General features: G+C 43.6%; 1 protein-coding gene, 1 long non-coding RNA gene and 1 other non-coding gene across 7 annotated transcripts in view; 2 read left to right on the forward strand and 1 right to left on the reverse strand.

Moving 5' to 3' along the window:
* Positions 1-25,079, reverse strand: part of MCMDC2 (minichromosome maintenance domain containing 2) — a 96,136-nt gene that overhangs the window by 20,026 nt on the left and 51,031 nt on the right. For 2 of the 5 annotated variants that reach the window (XM_055349482.2, XM_055349481.2), the window contains 2 exons: positions 19,707-19,775; positions 18,925-19,034 (listed from right to left, as the gene is read on the reverse strand). The exons of 1 other annotated variant lie outside the window; for it this stretch is intronic. In XM_055349482.2, coding sequence (XP_055205457.2) covers positions 19,027-19,034; positions 19,707-19,775 — 77 coding nt within the window. In that variant the 3' untranslated portion in view covers positions 18,925-19,026. Of the gene's footprint in view, positions 1-18,924; positions 19,035-19,706; positions 19,776-23,252; positions 24,589-25,079 lie in introns of those variants that run through there. 2 more of the 5 variants (XM_055349480.2, XM_055349475.2) reach the window with 1 other exon arrangement.
* Positions 19,709-23,364, forward strand: LOC109028050 (uncharacterized). The gene is made up of 4 exons (XR_002007111.2): positions 19,709-19,866; positions 22,576-22,687; positions 22,909-22,977; positions 23,187-23,364. It is a non-coding gene; the product is annotated as an uncharacterized lncRNA (long non-coding RNA).
* LOC115935697 (small nucleolar RNA SNORD87) lies at positions 22,746-22,834 on the forward strand. The gene has a single exon (XR_004071316.1). It is a non-coding gene; the product is annotated as a small nucleolar RNA SNORD87 (small nucleolar RNA).

The raw sequence follows: 25,079 nt of genomic DNA on the forward strand, positions 1-25,079 counted from the left end.
ACTACAGGTGCCCGCAGCCACACCCAGCTGATTTTTTTGTATTTTTAGTAGAGACGGGGTTTCACCATGTTAGCCAGGATGGTCTTGGTCTCCTGACCTCGTGATCCACCCACCTCAGCCTCCCAAAGTGCTGGGATTACAGGCGTCAGCCACCACGTCCGGCTGAGTTTTTTTAAATCATTGCTGGTGGCCGGGCGAGGTGGCTCATGCCTGTAATCCCAGCACTTTAGGAAGCCAGGGTGGGAGGATCACTTGAGGTCAGAAGGTCGAGACCAGCCTGGGCAACATGGTGAAACCCCTTCCTTCTCTACTAAAAATACAAAAAAAAAAATAGCAGGGCTTGGTGTGTGTGCCTGTAGTGCCAGCTACTCAGGAGGCTGAGGTGAGAGGATTGCCTGAGCCTGGGAGATTGAGGCTGCAATGAACCATAATCATGCCACTGCACTCCAGCCTATTATGGCTGGAGGATGTGATTGATTACCTAATTTCCCAGATGATGTAAGACACAGTATAGTATTGCTGTTTTTCTCTGATACATGCACTTTTGATTTTTTCATTTTGTTTTTGTTACTGTCATTTTAAAAGAACTCAAAAGCTAAGATTGTAAAATTTTAAAAGCACTAGGAAAATACTGTAAAGTTGTGTATCTCAAAGATAATGTGTACTTTTGTTATGTGATGCTAGCTGGTGGTCTTATATGCAGCTGTTGTACTGAAAAATAAATGTCGCTTAAATCCTGTAGATTTGCTGCCAATAGACTCTGAGCACTGCACAGATGGCACTGCAGCACAGTTGGGAATGAGGGACATTAAGTATTCTTACCTAACTACATAAACCTGGGAAAGGTTTCCCTTTTTATGTTTATACAAGTCTTAATTTCAACTCATAAGACAAACCAGCTCAGTGAAATATACCTCAATCACTCAAATGCTTTCATTATAAATTATACCTTAGCATTTTAGCTGTCATAAGGTTTTAAATAATAAACTGAAGAATAATCTTAACTATTAAAGATTATGTCAGTAGTCATTTCTTGTGCATATGAATGTTACTAAAGAATCTCATGCATTCCTGCCCTCCCAGGGCCAAGAAGTATGTCCTAGGGATGAACTTCAATCACTCATCTTCATTTTTTTTAGCCATTAGAAACTGGGGGCCATTTCAAGCAATGTGATGTCTAAAGAAAAATTTATTTTAACCATTTTTATTTTCAGATAGATTCTGAAATCACTAACTTAAAAATGTTAAATGTGTGCTATTATAAGGTTGCTTAATTCCATTTTTTTTTTTTTTTTTTTGAGACAGAGCTCCCTCTGTTGCCCAGGCTGGAGTGCAGTGGCACCATCTTGGCTCATTGCAACCTCCGCCTCACGGGGTCAAGCAATTCTTTTGCTTCAGCCTCCTGAGTGGCTGGGACTACAGGCACCTGCCACCATACCCAGGTAATTTTTGTGTTTTTAGTAGAGATAGGGTTTCACCATGTTGGCCAGACTAGTCTCGAACTCCTGACCTCAAGTGATCTGCTCACCTCAGCCTCCCAAAGTGCTGGGATTACAGGCGTGAACCACTGCACCTGGCCAAAGTAGCTTAATTGTTTATGTAGATGGATATATGATGTGGAACAAAAAATTTTTTAAGGCCAGGTGCAGTGGCTCATGCCTGTAATCCCAGCACTTTGGGAGGCTGAGATGGAAGGATCACTTGAGGCCAGGAGTTCAACACCAGCCTGGACAATGTAGTGAGAACCCGTCTTTACAAAAAAATTAAAAAATTAGCCAGGCATGGTGGCGTGTGCCTGTGGTCCCAGCTACTCAGGAGATTAAGGTAGGAGGATTGCTTGAGCCCAGGAGGTGGAGGCTGCAGTGAGCCATCATTGTGGCACTGCACTCCAGCCTAGGAGACAGTAAGACCCTGTCTCAGGAAAAAAAAAAAAAAAATTTTAATTAAGCTGTATTTTTAAAAAGTAGGCCTATGCAAGAGTGTCCCTACTCTGTGTGTAGAACATCTGTACCACCTTGTGGCCATAAGACCCTGTACCAGAGTCATCTTGAAACATGGGCTACAATCAAGTAAAAATAATGGTATGCAATGGCAGAGGCAGGCGAGTCAAGAGAGGAGGAAAGGTGTGAAGCTATTTTCAGATCCCCCATTTAGAAAGAAGAGGCCAGTTCCACCAGTGTCCTGCTATAGTGTGTTGTTATAGGGACACACAGGAGAGACTGCCTCAAAGAGGAGACCTGACTTTAGAACCAAACCAGAACAACTAAAGCTGCCAGTGCTGAGCCACACTCGATCTGAGAGGTCCAGAGAGCAGCTACACCTGGTGTAATGAAGACTGGGCCCAGGTGGTCTTGTTTTCCTCTCCAGCCAGCCAGTGCCAGAGACTGGACACTGGACAATGTCTAGGGTGATGGTGGTAGTGGAGATGGCTTAACAGAAGACAGAAAACTTGCCATAAGCAATGACTACTGGTCTCTCCTCTTCCCCTAACCTATGCGAGCCCACCCAGACTTGTGGCTACTCTAGGGATACACACTTTGCTTACATTAGCACATTCCTTTTCTTTGTTGACAGGAAATAGAGCTTCTTGCAGGAATGGACAGTATGGTTCAGTGGTGGGAGGTAAGAGCTTATTTTTCTCTCTTTTTTTTTTGAGAACGGAGTCTCGCTCTGTTGCCCAGGCTGGAGTGCAGTGGCTCGATCTTGGCTCACTGCAAGCTCTGCCTCCCGGGTTCATGCCATTCTCCTGCCTCAGCCTCCCATTATTTTTCAAGATAGAGGTTTAATCAAACTTGAGGAAGGGGGAAAGGGGAGGTAAGAAGAGGTTGAAGAAGAAATACATCGTACCAAAAGACTTAGCTTCTACTTCTTAATAGGCGATGAGTTGGGGACTTTTTTTTTTTTTTTTTTTTGAGAAACAGTTTTACTCTTGTCACCCAGGCTGAAGTGCAGTGGCACAATCTGGACTCACTGCAACCTCTGCCTCCCAGGTTAAAGTGATTCTCCTGCCTTAGCCTCCTGAGTACTGGGATTACAGGCACGTGCCACCAAACCTGGCTAATTTTTGTATTATTAGTAGAGACGGGGTTTCACCATGTTGGCCAGGCTGGTCTCGAACTCCTGACCTCAAGTGATCCACATACTTCGACCTCCCAAAGTGCTGGGATTACAGGCGTGAGCCACCGCACCCAGCTGAGTTAGGGACTCTCACATTAGTAAATATCCTTAGGGCATGCAGCAGTTTAGAGGAGGGAGGAGATAATATATTTTTCATTACTAAACTGATCTGTGGCCCTCAGCCTCCCTAACTCATTGACTTAAGGGCCTCTTGGTTAAGGGCAGATTCCTCCTAGAATGAAGTCACTGTACGCCTTTGAAAATGCAAAAATAGACTGGGCGCAGTGGTTCGTGCCTGTAATCCCAGTACTTTGGGAGGCCGCGGTGGGTGGATCTCCTGAGGTCAGGAGTTCGAAACCAGCTTGGCCAACATGGCGAAACCCCATCTCTACTAGAAATACAAAAATTAGCTGGGCATGGTGGCAGGCGCCTATAATCCCAGCTACTTGGGAGGCTGAGGCTGGAGAATCGCTTGAACCCAGGAGGTGGAGATTGCAGTGAGTGGAGATAGCACCATTGCCCTCCAGCCTGGGTGATGAGAGCAAAACTGTCTCAAAAAAAAGAAAATGCAAAAATAACTTTGAGAGTCCCTAGCAAGCAAGATAATAGACTTAAATTTCAGACTTTATGAAGAGAGAAAATGGAATTTTAAGTTCCAAAAGCTGCCCTCTATGTATAAGCGCCAAGATCGGAGGTCTATAAATGGAGTTTTACTAAAGGTGCTAACAGGGAAGGGAGGCCAAGGCACTGAGAGGTAGTGGAGGTGTCAACCTCCACTGGTGTCCATCTTGAGAAAAATAGGGAAGTGTGGGGTAGTGAAAAATTGGAGACAAGGGCTGACCTTGCCACAGTTCTCTAGACAAAGCCCAACAAAGCCCTAGATTCTGCCCAGAGCCACACCCTGGGCAGGCAAGATGAGCAATGGCTGAGGGAGGGTCCTGAGGGCAGCCCCACACTGCAGGCTGCCACAGGTCACAAGCTGCTGAGAGTATTCAGGCCAGGATGCCAGGACACAGGAGGCCGCAGAGTACAGGGCCCCCAAAAGGGGAGATTGTAAGCAGGACGCAGGATCTCAGCAGTGGATGCCAGCATGACCCTGAGGGACCAGGTGGTGACAGACACACTATGTCAGAGTGCAGTCTAGACCCAGAGGACAGACAGCATGGGAGCCTGCAGTCCCTCCCTCCATGTCCTTTTGATTCACAACTGCTCCCTGAAGCCATCTAGGGATGAATGGAGAAGGACAGGCAGGAAGCCCATTGAGTGTAAACAGCACTGATAGAGCTTCATCTTTTACTTGGCTGAATATTTAATGAACAGAGACTAACATTAAAAGGGATCTGTTTGGCAGGTGGTTTTCCTCTTCAGGAGTGAGGATTCTAGAACAAGATGAGGTTGGATACAGGACATAAAGCTACGTTATTTTCCTCACATTCCAGTCATGGTATGGACATTTTAACCCAATTATACAGTAGAGATGGACTATCTGCATCAACAGTTTACACCTAATTGCTCAGTATTCCAACTTATTTGACCTTATAGTTTAGAACACACCAAAATGACTGTGGTGATACTGAGGACCTTCCTGGACCTTTGCAAATGGATTAGGAAAGAGTCTTGAGAAACTTGCCCAGCGTTGTCCAGCTAATCAGAGGCCAGATTCAGGCCCAGACAGTATGGCTCCGAGAGCCTGGTTCCTGTCCTAGACTACCTACTCCGTTAGTGCCTGGATGCTTAAAGCACTTGAGTTTGCACCCCTAGTTTGGTTGGAAAACACTGTCCTTTGCTGCAGGTCTCTCACTGTGGTAAGCACTTGGTACAGGGTTTGTTCTCAATACATTTCCCTTGCCTTTTGCCCTCTTCCCCTTAGCTCACAAAGTTGATATGAAATAATAGCTGAGAAAGTGCATGTAGGCAGCTCAGTGCAAGCTAGGTGTGTCTTACCTGGCTCATTAGCTCCATTTGATGAAGAGTTAAACATGTAAGGTGAAGCGTGACACAAAAACCCGCAAGCTGCCTTAAAGGGAAAGATGGCTAATTTTGACTACATAAAAATAAATTCACAAAACAAAAGACAAGGTCAAAAGACAAAACACAAGCCAGAGGAAAAAAATCACAACACATGATAAAGCAGTAAATCTCTTTACATAAAATCAGTTCTCAGATTTCAAAAAAGCAAAACACCAACAACTTAGTGGAAACTTGCACAAATGGGAGCAAAGACCGAGCCCCTGCACTCCAGCCTAGGCAACAGAGCGAGACTCTGTCCCCCCTCCCCCCCCCCCAAAAAAAAAAGAAAAACTTCCACAAATGGTAACAAATAGCAGTTCATAGAAAGAAACCAAACAGGGCCGGGCACGGTGGCTCACGCCTGTAATCCCAGCACTTTGGGAGGCTGAGGTGGGCGGATCACTTGAGGTCAGGAGTTCGTGACCAGCCTGGCCAACATGGTGAAACCCCGTCGCTACTAATAATACAAAAATTAGCCATGTGTGGTGGCAGACTTCTGTAATCCCAGCTACTCAGCAGGCTGAGGCAGGAGAATCACTTGAACCCAGGAGGCGGAGGTTGCAGTGAGCTGAGATTGTCCTGCTGCGCTCCAGCCTGGGCGATAGAATGAGAATCTGTTTCAGGAAAAAAAAAAAAAAAAAGAAACCAGCCAATATATTTATGAAAAGATACACAAGTTCAGGCATAATTAAGAAATACACATTTAAAAAGCAATGGAAGAACATATTTCACCTGTCAATGATACAAAAAATACTCATCATTAGTGAAGGTGAGGAAATGAGGACTTTTGTACTGTTGGAAGCATAACCTCTTTTAAATGTAATTTGACAGTATCTCCCACTATTATAAGTATACACACTCTGACTTAAAAAATTTCCCTACCAGGCCGAGTGCAGTGGCTCACACCTGTAATCCCAGAACTCTGGGAAACAAGGCGGGTGGATCATGAGGTCAGGAATTCGAGACAAGCCTGGCCAAGATGGTGAAATCCCGTCTCTACTAAAAACACAAAAATTAGCCAGGCGTGGTGGCATGTGCCTGTAATTTCAGCTACTCAAGAGGCTGAGGCAGGAGAATCGCTTGAACCTGGGAGGCGGAGGTTGCAGTAAGCCAAGATTGAGGCACTGCACTCCAGCCTGGGCGGTGGAGCAAGACTCCCTCTCAAAAAACAAAAAACAAACAAACAAAAATCCCTATTGATATACTTACATTTGTAAATGTATGTAAGAATAATTATTGCAGGTATTCATCATTTTTACCTTATAATTTGTAGCCTTGACAGTTTTCCCAGCCTTCAGTATTGGCTGCACCCAAGTAACCTATCAAAAAATGCAAACCTGAAGATGTAACATACTTGCTCAAATCCCTTCAGTGGTATCCCATGATCTAAGGATGAAGTCTAACCCTCTTATGAACCCTCTTCCTATGTCACTTCCCTCCACTACTTCCTATTTTACATTTTAATTATTAGTAAACACATGCGCACACACACACAGCTATTTCACGCTTCAGTGCCTTTGTTCATCAATCATCAGTTGGTCCACAAATTTTTTTATTTATTTATTTATTTATTTTTTGAGACAGAGTCTCACTCTGTCGCCCAGGCTGGAGTGCAGTGGCTCGATCTCGGCTCACTGCAAGCTCTGCCTCCCGGGTTCACGCCATTCTTCTGCCTCAGCCTCCCGAGTAGCTGGGACTATAGGCGCCCGCCACCATGCCCGGCTAATTTTTTGTATTTTTAGTAGAGACGGGGTTTCACCGTGTTAGCCAGGATGGTCTCGATCTCCTGACCTTGTGATCCACCCGCCTCGTCCTCCCAAAGTGCTGGGATTACAGGCATGAGCCACCATGCCTGGCCCACAAATGTTTTTTTAATGCTACGGCAGGCATTGTTCATTGCTTACTAGATTAGTTAGGAATTGCATTCAGCTGCTAATAAGAAAGACACAACTATAGTGGCTTTAGTAAATTAAAAATTTATTCTCTTAAAGAAATCCAGGCCGGGTGCTGGGGTCTCACGCCTGTAATCCCAGCACTTTGGGAGGCCGAGGCGGGCAGATCACGAGGTCAGGAGTTCAAGACCAGCCTGGCCAACACAGTGAAACCCCATCTCTACTAAAAATACAAAAAAAATTAGCCGGGCTTGGTGGGCGCCTATAGTCCCAGCTACTTGGGAGGCTGAGACAGGAGAATCGCTTGAACCAGGGAGGCAGAGATTGCAGTGAGCCGAGATGGCACCACTGCACTCCAGCCTGGGTGACAGAGCGAGACTCTGTCTCAAAAAAAAAGAAAAAGGAAAAAAAGAAAGCAAAGAAAAGAAATCCATAAGTAGGCAGTCCAGGACTGGTAAGGTGGCTTAGTGTAATCAAAGCTTCCACTTACTATTTTTTTTTTTTTTTGGCGACAGAGTCTCGCTCTGTCGCCCAGGCTGGAGTGCAGTGGCGCGATCTCAGCTCACTGCAAGCTCTGCCTCCAGGGTTCACACCATTCTCCTGCCTCAGCCTCTCAAGTAGCTGGGACTACAGGTGCCCACCACCACACCTGGCTAAGTTTTTGTATTTTTAGTAGAGACAGGGTTTCACCATGTTAGCCAGGATGGTCTTGATCTCCTGACCTTGTGATCCACCTGCCTCCACCTCCCAAAGTGCTGGGATTACAGGCGTGAGCCACTGCTCCTGGCTGCTTCCACTTATTTTTTATCGGCCAGAACTGGGTCATAAAGTCACCCCCATGTGTAAGGAAGGTATATCAGTTTGAGTTTGGCTGCAGTATCTGCTTTAGCTAGTTTAAAAAGAAAGGGGCTTACCAGGGTGATGAGGCTGAGCGAGCTGTGATTGAGCCACCACACCAGCCTGGGTGACAGAGCAAGACCCTGTCTCAAAAGAAAAAGAAAAGAAAAAGAGAGAGAGAAAGAAAGGAAGGAAGCAAGGAAGGGAGGGAGGGAGGGAGGGAAAAGAAAGGGAGAGAAAGAAAGAGAGAGAGAAAGAGGGAGAGGAGAGGGGAGGGGAAGGGAGGGAGAGGAGAGGGGAGGGGAAGGGAGGGGAGGAGAGGAGAGGAGAGGAAGGAAGCTTATAGGTTATTAGTGACTTACAGAATCATGAGATGAAACTAACCTGGGCTGGATTTATAGTAACAATTTCTAAATCCATTCCATGGAACTGGGCTGCCAAGGTAGCTGATACTTCTGCCATGATCTGAACTCTGCTTGCCAAACAGGAAGCTGCCCTACAGTGGCTGAGTCCAGAAGCATGCTGCCTTTGCTAGACATACATGTTGGTTAATTTTTTGTGTCATATTGATTAGGCCAAGGGATGCTCAGATCACTGGTTAAACACTATTTCTGAATGCTATGGACCGAATGTGAGAGAGGCTGAAACAGGAGGCTCAAACTGTTGAGCCCAGGAGTTTGAATCCAGCCTGGGCAACAAAGTGAGAACCCATCTCTAAACACAAAACAAAACAAAACAAAAAGTGTCTGCCAGGGGCAACTAACTCAGTTGTAAGAGATCAAGGAAGGCAAAGAGGGATGAAAAGAACCTTCTAGGCTGGGCACAGTGGCTCACGCCTGTAATCTCAGCACTTTGGGAGGCCGAGGTGGGTGGATCACCTGAGGTCAGGAGTTCGAGACCAGCCTGGCCAACATGGTGAAATCCCGTCTCTACTAAAAATATAAAAACTAGCTGGGCGTGGTGGTGGGTGCCTGTAATCCCAGCTACTCAGGAGGCTGAGGCAGGAGAATTGCTTGAACCCAGGAGACGGAGCTTGCAGTAAGCTGACACGGTGCCACTGCACTCTAGCCTTAGCGACAGAGTGAGACTTGTCTCAAAAAAAAAAAAAAAAAAAAAGAAAGGAAAAGAAACCTCTAGACAGAGGAAAAAGCAGGCAAGTAAAACATGATACTTTGAAGGAAAGTGCATTGAGGAGGGGGGTGGATTCTTCATATATATTATTTCATTTAACCCACAAAATCCTCGGAATAAGTACTGTATTACTTCCAATTTTCAAATCAACGAGGACCTTGAAAGGCATGTTAAAGGATTTGGACGTAAGGGTTACCAGAAATCTTCTATAGAAATGCTGAGGTGTTGGGTGCTGGGGAGCTCCTGGGAAGCACAGACTTCCCAAGAACATGAAACTCCATAAACCTACTAAAAAACAAAACAGACCAGGAGAGGTTATTTGCAATGTATATCTGTTAATTGATAAAAGATCAGTATCAGGCCAGGCGCAGTGGCTCATGCCTGTAATTCCAGCACTTTGGGAGGCCGAGGCAGGTGGATCACTTGAGGTCAGGAGTTCGAGACCAGCCTGGCCAACATGGTGAAACCCTGTCTCTACTAATAATACAAAAATAAGCCGGGCTTGGGGGTGGGGGCCTGTTATCCCAGGTACTGGGGAGGCTGAGGCATGAGAATCGCTGAATCGCTTGAACCCAGGAGGTGCAGGTTGCAATGAGCCGAGATCGCACCACTGCATTCCAGCCTGGGTGACAGAGTGAGACTCCATAAAAACAAAAAGAAAGAAAGAAAGAAAAAAGATTAGAATCCTATACATCAATTTTTAAAAATACAAAAACATGATACTTTGCCGGGCATGGTAGCTCACTTTGTGCAAAGGGTCTCACTTTGTGCAGTGGCACTATCATGGCTCACTGCAGCCTCGACCTCCTGGGCCCAGGCGATCCTCTGTCTTCAGCCTACCAAGTAGCTGGAATTATAGGTCTCAACATCTTAGCACATGTATCTGAGTTGTTTTCAGAAACCTGGACCCCCACCAGGTGGATCTGCTGGCATGTAGACCTCAGATGCGGGGGAACTAAGGACTGAAATCTGACCTCCGTTCTTTGTTCTAAATTTCTTCCTGAGGGGTCTGGAAGAAGCCATGCCCATGGGCCAGACCGTAACTTCCTTTCTGGTGACCCCAAGTTTTTAGACAAAACTTCACTTACTTAACCCACCACAAACAAATCAGGGAGTGTTTGAATCCACCTATCGTCTCTAAGCACCTCTGCTCCAAGATACCCCACCTTGGCGAGGGGGAGGGTGGGGGGGGCAGGGGTTGGTGGGGTGGAGGCCCTAGATAAGGTATAGCAGCTAGCCAGAGAGTAAAGGCTTATCCACATGAGAAAATGTTCTATGTTTGAAGAACTACAAGATTTATATATGATGGTTGTTGCAAAATGGAAGATAGTCATTCATTTTCTCTTCTTTAAACACGGCCTTGCTGTTTTTGTGTCCTGTGTGGTTATCAAGGGGGTAGGGAGCCCATGTCCATGTGTAACCTCACCAGTGGACCAAAGTTTCCAGGTTCCTGGGAGAGGGCTCATACACACAGAAGGATGACACTCTCTAAAAGGTGACTTTTGTCTTTTGGGGCACAGGAATCTCTGACATATACGTATGTAACACACAAGAACATGTATGTAAATACACACACACATGAAGGATATTCAAATCAGTTTTCTACCTGGCTGCAATTGCAACATTATGCCCTCTAGTTAACTGTTCCTTCCAGTTAATATCTTCTTTGTCGATCATTATTTTTTTCCCCTGGAAACTTTTGAGAACAGCATACTTATTGTCCCTTAAAAATGAGATGGTGGCCAGGCACGTGGCTCAAGCCAGTAATCCCAACACTTTGGGAGGACGAGGTGGGCAGATCATGAGGTCAGGAATTCGAAACCAACCTGGCCAACACAGTGAAACCCCGCCTCTACTAAAAATAGAAAAATTAGCCGGCCGTGGTGGCACAACCCTGTAGTCCCAGCTACTCGGGAGGCTGAGGCAGGAGAATTGCTTGAACCCGGGAGGCGGAGGTTGCAGTGAGCCGAGATTGTGCCACTGCACTGCACTCCAGCCTGGGCGACAGAGCGAGACTCCGTCTCAAAAAAAAAAAAAAAAAAAAGTGAAGCCGGTAAAATTTCAGAAAAGGGTTGCTGATTCCTTATAGTAATTTGTTGAAAGCTTTAATGGGATGTTAATTTCAGGACATAATTTATATTATATTATCCCTGAGGTGTGAATAACATAATTTAACCTTAGTTTGAATGTTTCAATTACTTCCACATTCTGGACTCTCTGTGTAATCATTCTTGAATACCTTTTTAAGAGTTAAAAAAAATTATTATTTTACGTAACAAGAAGCCTACGCTGGAGTGGCTCCCTGGCTAGTTCATTCTATTTAATTTGGTGACTATTAGATGTCTTTATGTTGCTGGGCTCCTTCTCTTTTCCACTTTGCCATCTCAGATAAACTCCCCTCATTTAACAAGACATTTGCAGCAGGGCCAGGTGTTCTTTCAGTGTCTAGATGAGAATATCAATGGGAAGAAGAGGCATTTCTTCCCATATGTGTCTCTTCATCACAGAAGAAAACCTTCCCTCAAGTTCCCTAGCAGACTTCCCATCAGGTCTCATTGGCCAGCTTGAATAATTTTAAAACATTCCTTTGCATTCAGAATTTGTAGTATTTAAGTAGTTATTTGCAAAGTTTATTCATAACATAAAAGTTACATGTTTAAACAGAAAAGGAAAACACTAGTGTCTCACATTGACAATTAAAGCCACTGTGGCTACCTCATTATTTTGGATCCTGGCAGAAATCATAAGTATAAGTAATTTAGTTAATTTTCACCAAAATTATCTCAGTAAAGTTCATATATTTCAAGTGTTTAAGAATCAATTTTCATTTAGATCAGTGCCCTAGTTTCTGACAATTTAATGTATTTTTCCACAGATTTGGAACTTTAACCTTGACGAGAGGTATAAATACTATGATTATCTCAATGTCAATATTATGTTTAAAAATAATTCTGCTTGAGGTAAAAGAATCTTATATAGAAAAGTCATGCATTTATGACTAGGTTCATTTACATTTCTCTTGGATTAACTCTATTTTGACATGCTTACTACTGAGCAAGGAAAAGCACAAGGATGTGGTTATTACAGCCAACTTCCTACCAGTTCCAACCCTATTTTCTGCTGCAAACATCTAGGGGACATGGGAGGCTCTCTAAATCATTCACTAATATGAAAAAGGGCCGAGGGCCAAATGTATTAAATTACTAATGAGATTCACATATGTAAGTGCAGACTATAGATTATGACAGCCCATAAAAAATAATACCCTATATGTCCCTGAATCGACATGTATGTCTATCTACAAAACGTAAACTTCCTAAGGTAATCATGATTATATTATCAAAGAAGCGCTATTTTTTAAAAGTTACTTTTGATAAACTAACTATATCACATTTAAACCATGAAACTTTCCCCTTGAAGTGGTTTTAGTTGTATTTGCAATTGTCAGCATTAGCTCAGTTCAGCAACTTAGAGACCAGCGACCCCCAGGGAGGCACTCATTGCTGGAAAATGCTGAACCCTTTTTATAATGCCACTCAGGATGAAGAAATAATGGACTGATGGGGCAAATCTTAGAAATGGTCTATTTTTGCACCCTGCAGAGAAAATGTACTACTTTAATAGTATTTTTTCAATTTAATTTAATTACAAAATCAATACATATGCATAATAAAAATCCAAATAGGAAAGAATGATATAATAAAAAATAAAAAGATCACTCTCCTCACAAACCCAAGTTTCACTCCTAGAGGCATTAATTATAAAATTACAAACAGGTTATTTTTTGTTTCCTTGTTTGTTTGAGACAGAGTATTGGTCTGTCATCCAGACTGGAGTACAGTGGTGCGATCTCAGCTCACTGCATCCTCCACCTCCTGGGCTCAAGTGATTCTCGTGCCTCAGCCTCCCAAGTAGCTGGGACTACAGGCACGTGCCATCACACCTGGCTAATTTTTTTGTATTTCTTTTGTAGAGACAGGGTTTCACAATGTTGCCCAGGCTGGTCTGGAACTCCTAGGCTTGAGCAATCCACCGGCCTTGGCCTCCAAAAGTGCTGGGATTACAGGTGGGAGCCACCACGCCCAGCCACAAACAGGTGCTTTTGTAGTCTCTTAAAAAAAAAGTCCTATGCATTAACAATCATATATATGCTTCTTTTTTCTTTTTCTTTTCTTTTTTTTTTTTTTTTTTTTTTGTGAGACAGGGTCTCACTCTGTCACCAAGGCTGGAGTGCAGTGGTGAGATCAGATTCACTGCAGCCTCGATGTTCTGGGTTCAAGCTATCCTCCCACCTCAGACTCTATGTAGCTGCAACTATACCACCAGGCACGTACCACCACACCCAGATAATTTTTTTATTTTTTGTAGATACCGGGTCTCCTTATGTTGCTCAGCTGGTCTTGAACTCCTAGGCTCAAGTGATCCTCCCTCCCGCCCTGCATTTTTTAAATCTAACCAAAAATGTAGTCTTTCCAAATACCTTCTGCACCTAGCTTTAAAATTTTTAAATATCTTGAAAATTTTTCCAAATCAGCACATATGTGTGATTCATTTATTTATTCATTCAACAAATATTTATTAAGTGCTAGGGACTGTATTAGGTGTCAGGAATAAAAAGGTGGATAAGACAAGAACTTTCCTCTTACAGGATTTATATGCAGTGAGGGTGTAAAAGTATGTAAGTAAATAAACAAGAAAATTGCAGATTATGCTAAGTGTTTTTTGTTTTTTTTTTTTTGACAGAGTTTCACTTTTGTTGCCCAGGCTGGAGTGCAATGGTTCAAGAAATTCTCCTGCCTCAGCCTCCCGAGTAGCTGGAATTACAGGCATGCGCCACCACGCCTGGCTAAATTTTTGTATTTTTAGTAGAGACAAGGTTTCTCTATGTTGGTCAGGCTGATCTCGAACTCCCGACCTCAGGTGATCCGCCCGCCTCGGCCTCCCAAAGTGCTGGGATTACAGGCGTGAGCTACCGCGCCCGGCCTATGCTAAGTGTTAATGAAGGAAATTAAAAGGGAGATGTGTTGGAGTTGGCCCACTTTAGACAGGTAGGGGAAATGTGGCCTCTCTGAGAAGTTGACATTAAAATTGAGATTAAAAAAAAGGAAAGAAGTCAGCCATTCAAAAATCTGGGACAAGAGAATTCCAGGCAACAGTAAAGGCCTTAGGATGTGAAAATTATTTGACATGTTCCAAGAACTAAGAGTAGGCCATGGTGACTGGAGCATCACCAGAAAGGAGAAGCAGAAAATGAGTTAGGCCATGTAAAGATAGGTGGATTTTTTTCCTTTTTAAAATGTCTTTTTAAAAATTATTTATTGTAGGCCAGATGTGGTGGCTCACGCCTGTAATTCCAGCACTTTGGGAGGCTGAGGTGGGTGGATCACTTGAGGTCAGGAGTCTGAGACCAGCCTGGCCAACATGGTGAAATCCTGTCTCTACTAAAAATACAAAAATTAGCCAGGCAGTGGTGGCAGGCACCTGTAATCCCGGCTACTTGGGAGGCTGAGGCAGGAGAATCGCTTGAATCCAGGAGGTGGAGCTTACAGTGAGCTGAGATCACACCACTGCACTTTAGCCTGGGCAACAGAGTGAGACTCCATCTCAAAAAAGAAAATTGCTTATTGTAGTAAAATACATGTAACAAAATTTACTATCTTAACCAATTTTAAGTGTATGGTTCAGTGTTATTAAATACATACCATCCACAGATTAGGAGAAAATATTTGGAATATATGAAGAACAAAAATTACAATTTGTTTTGCTAGGCTTAGATATTCATACTCTATGTTACTTAAGGCAAATTGAAATTTTGTACTGGATTTTGTATTTGTTTCTTAGATTTCCAGTTTTTAAAGGAGAGATTGGCCAGGTGCTGTGGCTGATGCCTGTAATCCCAGCACTTTGGGAAGCCAAGGCAAGAGGATCACTTAAGGCCGGGAGTTGGAGACTAGCCTGGCCACTCTCTTGTCAGTATCCCTTGATGCACAAAATTTTTTAATTTGATGAAGTACAATTTATTTTTCCTTTTGTTGCCTGTGCTTTCGGTGTTATAGCCAAAAAATCACTGCCAGATCCAGTGTCATGAAGATTGTCCCCTATGTTTTCTTGTAGAATTTTATAGTTTTAACTCCTAAATTTAGGTCTTTGATTCATTTTGAGTTTTTTTTAATATAATATCGGATAAAGGTCCAACTTCTTTATTTTATTTTATTTTTTTGCATTGGATATCCAGTTTTCCCAGCACCATTTGTTGGAAAGTCTGTCCTTTCCACATAGATGGTACTGGCACCCATGCCAAAAATCAATTGGCCATACACACAAGTGAATATTTTAAAAGTACAATGGGAAATGATGGACACTAGTAATCAAGGCTTCTAGGCAACTCTGAGTCTCTAGATTAACTTTCTTAAGCCCTTTTGGAGATGACAGACTCGAAAGGGAAAAGGGAGTTCTAAATTCCAAAAATCCCTTTACTAACAGCAAAACATAAACTAGTGAACATTAAACTTTGCATTTCTCCAACAAGAAACTATAGGAAAAAAAGTTTTGCATAGGAAGAGGAAACTCAAGAAATGAACTCAAAGAAGAGAGGAAGTCAAGGAAGTCTTCAATAGAGATGAAAAAATACAAAGGCTTCAACAGAAAAAGAGAGAGAGGAAGAGGAAGAGGAGAAGGAAGAGAGGAGAAGGAGGAAGAGGAAGAAGAAGAGGAGGAGGAGGAAGTGGAGGAGGAGGAAGAAGAGAGGGAGGAAGAAGAAGAGGAGGAGGAAGAAGAGGAGGAGGAGAAGAGGAAGAAGAGGAAGAGGAAGAAGACAGGGGCCTGGTGCAGTGGCTCACATCTGTAATCCCAGCATTTCGGGAGGCCAAGGCAGGCGGATCACTTGAAGCAAGGAGTTTGAGCCCAGCCTGGCCAACATGGTGAAACCCCATGTCTACTAAAAATACAAAAATTAGCCAGGCTTCATGGCAGGCGCCTGTAGTCCCAGCTACTCGGGAGGCTGATGCAGGAGAATTGCTTAAACCCAGGAGGCAGACGTTGCAGTGAGCTGAGATCCTGCCACTGCACTCCAGCCTGGGCAACAGTGTGAGACTCTGTCTCAAAAAACAAACAAACAAAAAACAGAAAAAAAAAATTGTGGTATACTCAGATAAGGGAATACCATTCAGCAATAAAAAGGAATTAACTATTGTAACACACAACCACATGGATGAATCTCAAAATAATTATGCTGAGTGAAAGCAGCCAGACCAAAACACAGTGCATACTGGCCCATCAAATTGTATAGATTAAATATGTGCAGTTTTTTGTATGTCAATAATACCTCAATAACACTGTAAATAAAGTATATTCTGAATGATTTCATTTAAACTAATTATAGAAAAAGCAAATTGATCTATAGTGACAGAAAACAAATCAGTGGTTCCCTGGTGCAGTTGAGGGGAGTGATGTGAGGGTGACTTTTGGATTAGGGAATGAAGAAATGTTTAGGGATGATGAATATGCTGATTATCTTGAATGTGGTGATGGTTTCACATATGTCAAAACTTATCTGATTTTTCATTTTCAATATGTGCAGTTTTTGTATGTCAATAAAGCTATGCTAAAGAAAAGCTATTTTTGCTTTTGTAACAGAAGTGGAACTGGAAATCTGTATCCATTCTTTGTCAGAATTCCTGTATCTTTCATCATATCCTTGTAATCTTCTCTCACTTTGAACAGTAATGAGAACTGAGCTCATGGATTCACAGCAATACGCTCACACTTTAAAGTTTCCCCTGTGTGCAGGCACTATGCAGCCCACCAAACAGGCGTCTCCCTTCCCTTTCTGTCAGAGTCCACTTTCCCATATTATAAGCTGATCATGCCTGGACTTGTAACCCAATCAAGGCCAGTGAGACCTGAAAACAAGTCTACTGTGGGCATTCTGGGGAAGATTTTCCAACCTGGTTAAAAGAGAAACATGTGAAATGTCCCTCCTTCCCACCTTTGAATGTTGTTATATGAAGACATAGCTGGGTGCAGTGACTCACGCCTGTAACCCAGCACTTTGGGAGGCCAGGGCAGGTGGATCACTTGAGGTCAGGAGTTCGAGACCAGCCTGGTCAACATGATAAAACCCCATCTCTACTAAAAATACAAAAATCAGCTGGGCGTGGCGGGAGGCACCTGTAATCCCAGCTACTCTGGAGGCTGAGGCAGGAGAATAGCTTGAACCCGGGAGGTAGAGGTTGCAGTGAGCCAAGATCCTGCCACTGCACGCCAGCCTGGGCAACAGAGCAAGACTGTGTCTCAAAAAAAAAAAAGAAAGAAAAAAGATATGATGTTTACAGCTATGGCAGGCTTTTTGCAACTATGAAGGGAAAACCAAGAATCTCAGAGAATTCAACCAGCAACCCTGACAGTGTTTTCCTGCTAAATCAATCAACCCGAGAGCCATCTACCTCTGGATTTCTTGTAATATAGAATAATATACTCCTCATTTTCCAGAAGCTACTTTAGTTGCATATTTTGTTACTTGTAGTTGAAAACATACATTTAATGACATTATTAATTAAAGTAACTGACATAAGATGATAACCTGAAATGGGTGGCTGCACAGTTTTGGCAACATCTAAATTTTAGTCAAGATATTTAATTGTATCCTTTCTGAAGAAAGAACATAGTAAGTCAATAAGGCAGTGGCCCCTTCCTAATCTGTCCACCCGGCTCAGCTATTTCTTCCCAGTAGAGGTCAATGAATGTCCTGTGAATGCCTGCAGGAGACAACACAAAGCTGTTAGCAACGCAGGAGCTATCCTCTCTGGAACCATGGCAGGGGAATTGTCCATGTTTGCCTCCAGTTATCATATGGCCCTGGGCTCAGTGGCACCAAGAACTTGCCTAAATTGTTGCCTTAGCATCTATGGATTTAATGTCCAAACTAACTCTCACTTATACCTTTTAGTAATGGTGGCTCCCACAGCTTCCCCTTCACACTGGAGGTGACAGCCCAGGTTGCAAAATTAGGTTGTGGAAGCAACATCCAGCCAGAAATCTTAGTCCAAGAAGCAGGTTGAGGTCCATGTCACTACTTAACAGGAGAAACGGCTTCCATTTGGAGGCCCAAGCAAAGATTTTTAAGCGCCTGTGAAATACTTTGCAATCCTTTGTTAAAGTAGGTACAATCACAATTTGTTTTGCTAGGCTTACTAGGCTTAGATATTCATACTCTATGTTACTTGAGACAAATTGAAATTTTGTACCGGATGTTGTATTCGTTTCTTAGATTTCCGGTGTCTAAAGGAGAGATTGGCCAGGCGCTGTGGCTCATGCCTGTAATCCCAGCACTTTGAGAAGCCAAGGCGAGAGGACAGCTTAAGGCCAGGAGTTGGAGACCAGCCTGGCCAACATAGTGAGACCCCCGCATCTCTACGAAACGTTTTAAAAATTAGCAGGGCATGGTGGTGAGCCCTTAGCTACTCAAGACTGAGGTGGGAGAATCTCTTGAGGATCCTAGAAGATGGAAGCTGCTGTGAGCCATGACTGCACTACTGCACTCCAGGCTGAGCAACAGAGGGAGACCCTGTCTCTAAAAACAAAACCAACCAACCAAAACACAAAAACAAATTGGCCGGGCGCAGTGGCTCACACCTGTAATTCCAGCACTTTGGGAGGCCAAGGCAGGCGGATCACGAGGTCAGGAGATGGAGTCCATCCTGGCTAACATGGTGAAACCCCGGCTCTACTAAAAATACAACAAAATTAGCTGGGTGTGGTGGCGGGCGCCTGTAGTCCCAGCTACTCGAGAGGCTGAGGCAGAAGAATGGCGTGAACCCGGGAGGCGGAGCTTGCAGTGAGCCGAAATCGAGCCACTGCACTCCAGCCTGGGCGACAGAGAGAGACTCCGCCTCAAAACAAAACAAAAGCCAAAAAAATTAAGGAGAGATGACCTATCTTTAAATGAGTCAATTGTTTAATCATATGCTTTCATGTGTATTCTTTCTGGCAACAAGATCATAAGCCTTTCTCCTCCAGCATCAAGCCCAGTGCTTTGCAGTCAGGATTCTATAATACAATGAGAAAAACAGAAGTAATAAGACGTGAAAATCAACAGCAAATTATAACATGTTCATAAACAAGGTAGGTAACTGCTTTATGAATGCTATATATATGTTTTTTGGTTTGTTTGTTTGAGACGGAGCCTCACCCAGGCTAGAGTGCAGTGGCGCGATCTTGGCTCACTGCAACCTCCGCTGCCTGGGTTCAAGCGATTTCTCGTGACTCAGCCTCCCGGGTAGCTGGGACTACAGGCACGCGTCACCACAATCGGCCAATTTTTTTGTATTTTTAGTAGAGATGGGGGTTTCACCATGTTGGCCAGGCTGGTCTCGAACTCCTGACATCGGGTGATCCTCCCGCCTAGGCCTCCCAAAGGGCTGGGATTACAGGCTTGAGCCACCGCGCCCGGCCTTTTAGGGCATATTCTGCTCGTTTGCATCCACTGCAAACTGGTAAATTAAACATTGACTAGCTCTAGCAGAGTTACTCCTGAGCCTGAAAAGCCCCTGCGGGAAGTCACAAAGCCCCCACATAAACTTGCTGTGTAGCACATAGCGTCGCCGCACCGCGCAACCAGGGAAGAGGGCTAAGGTGCAGGTCTCATCTCCCCTCCGCCCCCTCCCCAGAGCCGGTGCACTCAGCCCCCCTTCGCACCCGCGGAGGGGCGGGGCCGCGTACCGGAAGAGGCGGGGCCACCGGAGTGCCTAAGAGCTGCCTTCCGATGTCGCTCTTCCTTTCCCGCGCGACCTGCGAGGGAGGAAGAAGCGCGAAGAGCCGTTAGTTATGCCGGTGTGGTGTCGGCGGCGGAGACTGCGGGCCCGTAGCTGGGCTCTGCGAGGTGAGAGTGATCGCGGTCTTAGGTCCACCTCCTCTACGTGCCGGGTTCCTCCGCCATATGGGTGCCGAGCGCGGCCCCTGTTCCTTCCCCGGGCGCAGCGGAGCGAGCGGCTGCTGCGTAGGCCAAAAGGCTACGCTGCCGGTGCCCCCAAGGCCCACGAGCTTTCCCCACAAGCCATCTGCGCAGTCGCGTTTTGTGAGTAACCACCTGGAAGGCTTAGCTGACCTTTCTCCGTCAACACCGGTTCGCTGTCCTCTGCTCAGAAACTGGGCAAGGGCCTTCTGACTTAAGGAGGTGCCTGCAAGGGACCGTCGGGGGGCTTCGTGCTCCACCCGGCCTTGGCCAGATCTCTCTTGCGTCCCCAGCAAAGTTGTGCGTGCGGCCTTGGCGGTTTCAGGCACTTAGTAGGCAGCTTGTTTTCCTTAAAAGGGAGCGTTTTATAAATAGGAAGGTGATTATCCCTTAGGTGTCAGGACGACCGTTAGTTAACCGTACTTTGTGAGTGGCTTTGAAATTGTAATAAGCGCAGTTTACTGAGTCATTACTAGTCTCGACCCATTCGTAGAGCTAGTCGGTATTTGTTCCTGGACCTTCCTTCGTAATACGCTCTAAAGTCAAGGCATGGAGGTTGGAGAACAACACGTGCAAGTATAGGAGGCCTTTAGGCTAAATGCCTGCTACACACGGAGATGCTTGTATTTACATAGAGATGTGTATTTCTGGACATAATACAGAAGAAACCGGTCAGCAACTGGGAGGCTGGGAAAACCTGTTAGCTATTCAGAAAATTTTTTTTTTTTTTTTTTTGAGCCAGAGTCTGTTCTGCCGCCCAGGGTGGAGTGCAGTGACGCGATCTTGGCTCACTGAATCCTCCACCTCCCGGGGTTCAAGCAGTTCTCTGCCTCAGCCTCCCGAGTAGCTGGGATTACAGGCGCCTGCCACCACGCCCGGCTAATTTTTGTATTTCTAGTAGAGACGGGGTTTCACCATCTGGCCAGGCTGGTCTTGAACTCCTGACCAGCCTGACCACTCGTGATCCACCCGCCTAGGCCTCCCGAAGTGCTGGGATTATAGGCGTGAGTTACCGCGCCCGGCCATAGAAACAAATTTTAAAATTTCATCGTGAGACTTCGTATAGGTTTTTTTTTCTTCAAATTTGAAATGCATTGCTTCGTCTGAAATAATCATTAACTGTCAAGAAGACGAATGTCATGGCTTATCCTTGAAATATTTTAGGTATTATTTTTGAGGCTTCAGTAGCTTGAATTCTGTTTTCACTGGTAAGTGCTGGGACTTCTAAAAATTTTCAAACTAAATAATTGATAAAATTGGTAGTGCAGGAAAGTTCTGAAGCATAATACAAAAGAATCCACCGATACATTTGAGAACTATAATATTACCAATACTAGGGTATCTATTGTTTACATTTCCCTGCTTCCTGTTCATAGGTACCCACCATTTGGAATTTTGCGCCCATCAGTCTTTTGGGTTTTGTGGGGGAGGGGGGTGGTGTGGATAGCTTTGTGGGTTTTTTTGTTGCTTTTTTGAGATGGATTCTCATTCCTGTCGTGCAGGCTGGAGTGCAGTGGCGCGATGTCAGCACACTGCAACCTCCATCTCCCAGGTTCAAGCGATTCTCCTTCCTCAGCCTCCCGAGTAGCTAGGATTACAGGCACCCACCATCATGCCCAGTTAATTATTGTATTTTTAGTGGAGACGGGGTTTGGCCAGGCTGGTCTAGAACTCCTGACCTCAGGTGATCCACCCGCCCGGACCCCACAAAGTGCTAGGATTACAGGCGGGAGACACCGTGTCCGGCCCATTTTTTAAGCTTTGTAAAGACAGGATTATGCATGTAGTTGTCTGTAGTTCCTGTGAATCATAATATTAAACTGAAACTTTTTTTGTTTCAGTTAATTTTTTTTGAATTATTCAAAACCAGTAGTTTATATTCCTAATACTGATTGTGTGAAACATTTTCAGCATTTCAGCACATGAAAATGATTGTTTTTGCAAGCTCCAACCTTGTATGTCTTCATAAATCATTTCGTATTGCTGCCTGGCTCAATGATTTATTCTCCTGGGGTGCTGTATGACATGATTTTTTGCCCCAGTCCATGTTCTTTGCAGTTTTTAGTTAACTTGGGACTTAATTTTACAGGAATGTGTCCAGTAAAAATGCCAATATAAGTATCCCTGCTCTGAAACTGCTAGGTTTGCCGTTATAATGTTTTTAGGTGAAGGTCTTCACGTTAGTTTTTATACATCTAACCTGGCTCATAGCTCATCCTCGTCGAGCTGTGAGACAGAAAAGCAATGGCTGTGTACTCAATATGACCATTATGTCTTAAAATCAAAACTGCCACAGTGAAGGATATCATAAAATGTTTCCAACATTTTCCTGCCCGTGCTAATGGCTCCTGTTTCCAGTTTGGAATAAGCTAATTTGTGGAATTACTAGGTGCTAATCAGACAAACATACTCAGTTACAGAGGTTTGGGTTTGTCAGTACTGACTATCAAAAAAGCAGAAACAGGTAATAGAATAATAGTACTTTTTTATTAAAAAATGGTTTGGGAGTCTGAAAGGTAGGTTGCAAGTACAGTTCCTAAAGGAATGAGATTCTCTTCTTGGACCATTCCTACATATAAGATGCCCAACAAAATGCAAATAAAAATGGGAATTCGAAATGTGATATTTAATTTCCAGGTGCAAGAAAGCCTTTGAGGTGAAGGTGTATGAAGGTCATCATAACAGATGTTTTCCAAAAACTTGTAGAAGGTTGTGAAAAAACTACTAGGATCACGCGGCATGTATTGAGGTACCTAAATTTAATTAATGTTAGTTATGTGATGTATTCTTGACAGATAGGTTTAATAGCTGGCACAATGATGACTTAAATTACTTTTTGCCGTTTACCCAGCTGAGGGTGTCTTTGAAGAAATAATTTTAAGACTGAGATGCCAGTACTGTACATTGATTAATTACTGACATGTATGTAAGGCAATAATTTAATTAAGGGTGAATATTCTTTCTTTTTAGCATATAGGTTGCTGTAGATGAATGTTCTTAGCTGTCATGTTTAAAAATACTTCTGCTTCGTTACCTCAAGTAAGTGATTTGTCAAGCAACTATGTCTGCTGACAGTTCAGAAAGTATCTGATAAACTTAAGGGTGGGGGCAGATTCTTGTTGAAGTTGCTTTTGCATGTGTGGTATTCTCAACATTAATTTTTTGAGGGGCACTTGTGAATATTGAGGTTATATGAGAACTTTGAGTATGGAATGATTTTCACTGTGGTTTCTGACTTTGTTTTGGAGGTGTGGCATGCAGCATTTTGGAAGGAAAATTGAAGACTTGTTCAAGAAAACATGAACAGAAGCAAATGATGAAAATGAGCATTTTACTTGATGTTGATAACGTCACAAATTATGGAGAAAAATACATATTTGGCTAACTTTTAATTGCTGAACAATAAAGTGTTTTCTTTTAAATCAACTCTAAATAGCTCCATTCTCAGTCACTAGTCAGACCTGTTTTGAACATATTCGAAAGATTATAATCTTGTCAATAATTAGCTTATTTATGGGTGGTGATTCTCATTGAGGCTGACAGCTGGGGAGACATTGCTTGTACCTCTAGGTTCCCTGTCTGGCTTCCCCTTCAGAGCCTGCTGTTGTACCAGGTGGTTGAATCTTAAAACTCTTTAATACCAAATAGCAATCAAATTCTTCCTTACAGATAAAGGTTTCACCTTTTTTATTCAGTTTGCTTTCATCTTTGTGAACAAAAAAGTCATCCTAATACTAGTACATGTAATAACTAAGCAATATGCTATGTTAAGAGAAATGACTGAGCAGACCAGTCTGTCTAGGACTAAACTGGCAAGAATTCTAAAGCTGAATTTATATCTGGGTGAAGGTTTAGAGCTAAATCTTTACTCCTGTTGAGTACTAGCTTATAAATTCCTTTTACCAAGATTATAATTTTTATATGATAAATGGTATAAAATCTGTATAGCAACATCTTAGTCACTTCCCTCAGTATAGACTTGGGGGGTACAAGTGCAGTTCTGTTGCATAGGTATATGAAGTAGTTTGGAGTCTGAGCTTTTTGTGCAGCCATTACCTGAATGGTGTACATTGCACCCATTAATTTTTCATCCTGCACCCCACCCCCTTCTAATTCTCCAATAACCTTTAAAATACCGTTGGCATATTTAATATTAATGAATTACCTCCCATAATTGTTTCTGAATGTACACTTCTACTCTTTAATGAGAAACTTAAACATTTTAATTTTTTTGTGGTGAAGTAACCATCTTTGAGACTGAGGTTGGGTTTTTTGAGCTGGGGAGATTAAGGTGGCAGTGAGCTATGATTGCATCAGTACACTACAGCTTGGGTGACAGCTACATATAAATATGTATATATAAATATAGATAAGTAAATAAAAGCCATCTTTGTGCCATGCATGGTGGCTCACTCCTGTAATCCCAACACTGGGAAGCTGAGGTACTGAGATGGGAGGATGACTTGAGACCAGCCTGGGAAATACGGCAAAATTCCATCTCTACAAAAAATGCAGAAGTTATCCCAGGGTGGTAGCATGTCCCTGTAGTCCCAGCTACTCGGAGGCCTAAGGTGGGAGAATTACTTGCAAGGTCAAGGCTGCAGGGAGCTGAGATGGCGCCACAACCCTCCAAACGGTGACAGCCCCTGTCTCCAAAAAAAAAAAAAAAGTGTTTTTAAACTTTCCAATTGTAAAAGGATCCTAGTTTTATAAAATAGGAATGTGTTTGGCCTTCCCCCCATAGAGAGCCAGACATGTTTGAAATGTAGTATTTGAGAAGCACACAATAAACGTCTTAACATTATAGAACTGTAATATGTAAATATTTTGTTGAAAACTACCTTTGTCGCCAGTCGTGTTGGCTCATACCTGTTGTCTTAGCACTTTGGGAGACCAAGGCAGGCAGATCACCTGAGGTCGGGAGTTCAAGACCAGGCTGGCCAACATGGTGAAACCCTGTCTCTACTAAAAATACAAAAATTAGCCAGTCATGGTGGAGTGCACCTGTAATCCCAGCAGGAGAATCACTTGAACCCGGGAGGTGGAGGTTGCAGTGCCAAGATCATACCACTGCACTCCAGCCTGCGTGACAGAGCAAGACCCCATCTCAAAAAAACAAAAAACAAAAACACTACCTTTGG

Source organism: Gorilla gorilla, chromosome 7 (assembly GCF_029281585.2).
Source record: "Gorilla gorilla gorilla isolate KB3781 chromosome 7, NHGRI_mGorGor1-v2.1_pri, whole genome shotgun sequence".
Taxonomy (NCBI): Eukaryota; Metazoa; Chordata; class Mammalia; order Primates; family Hominidae; genus Gorilla; species Gorilla gorilla.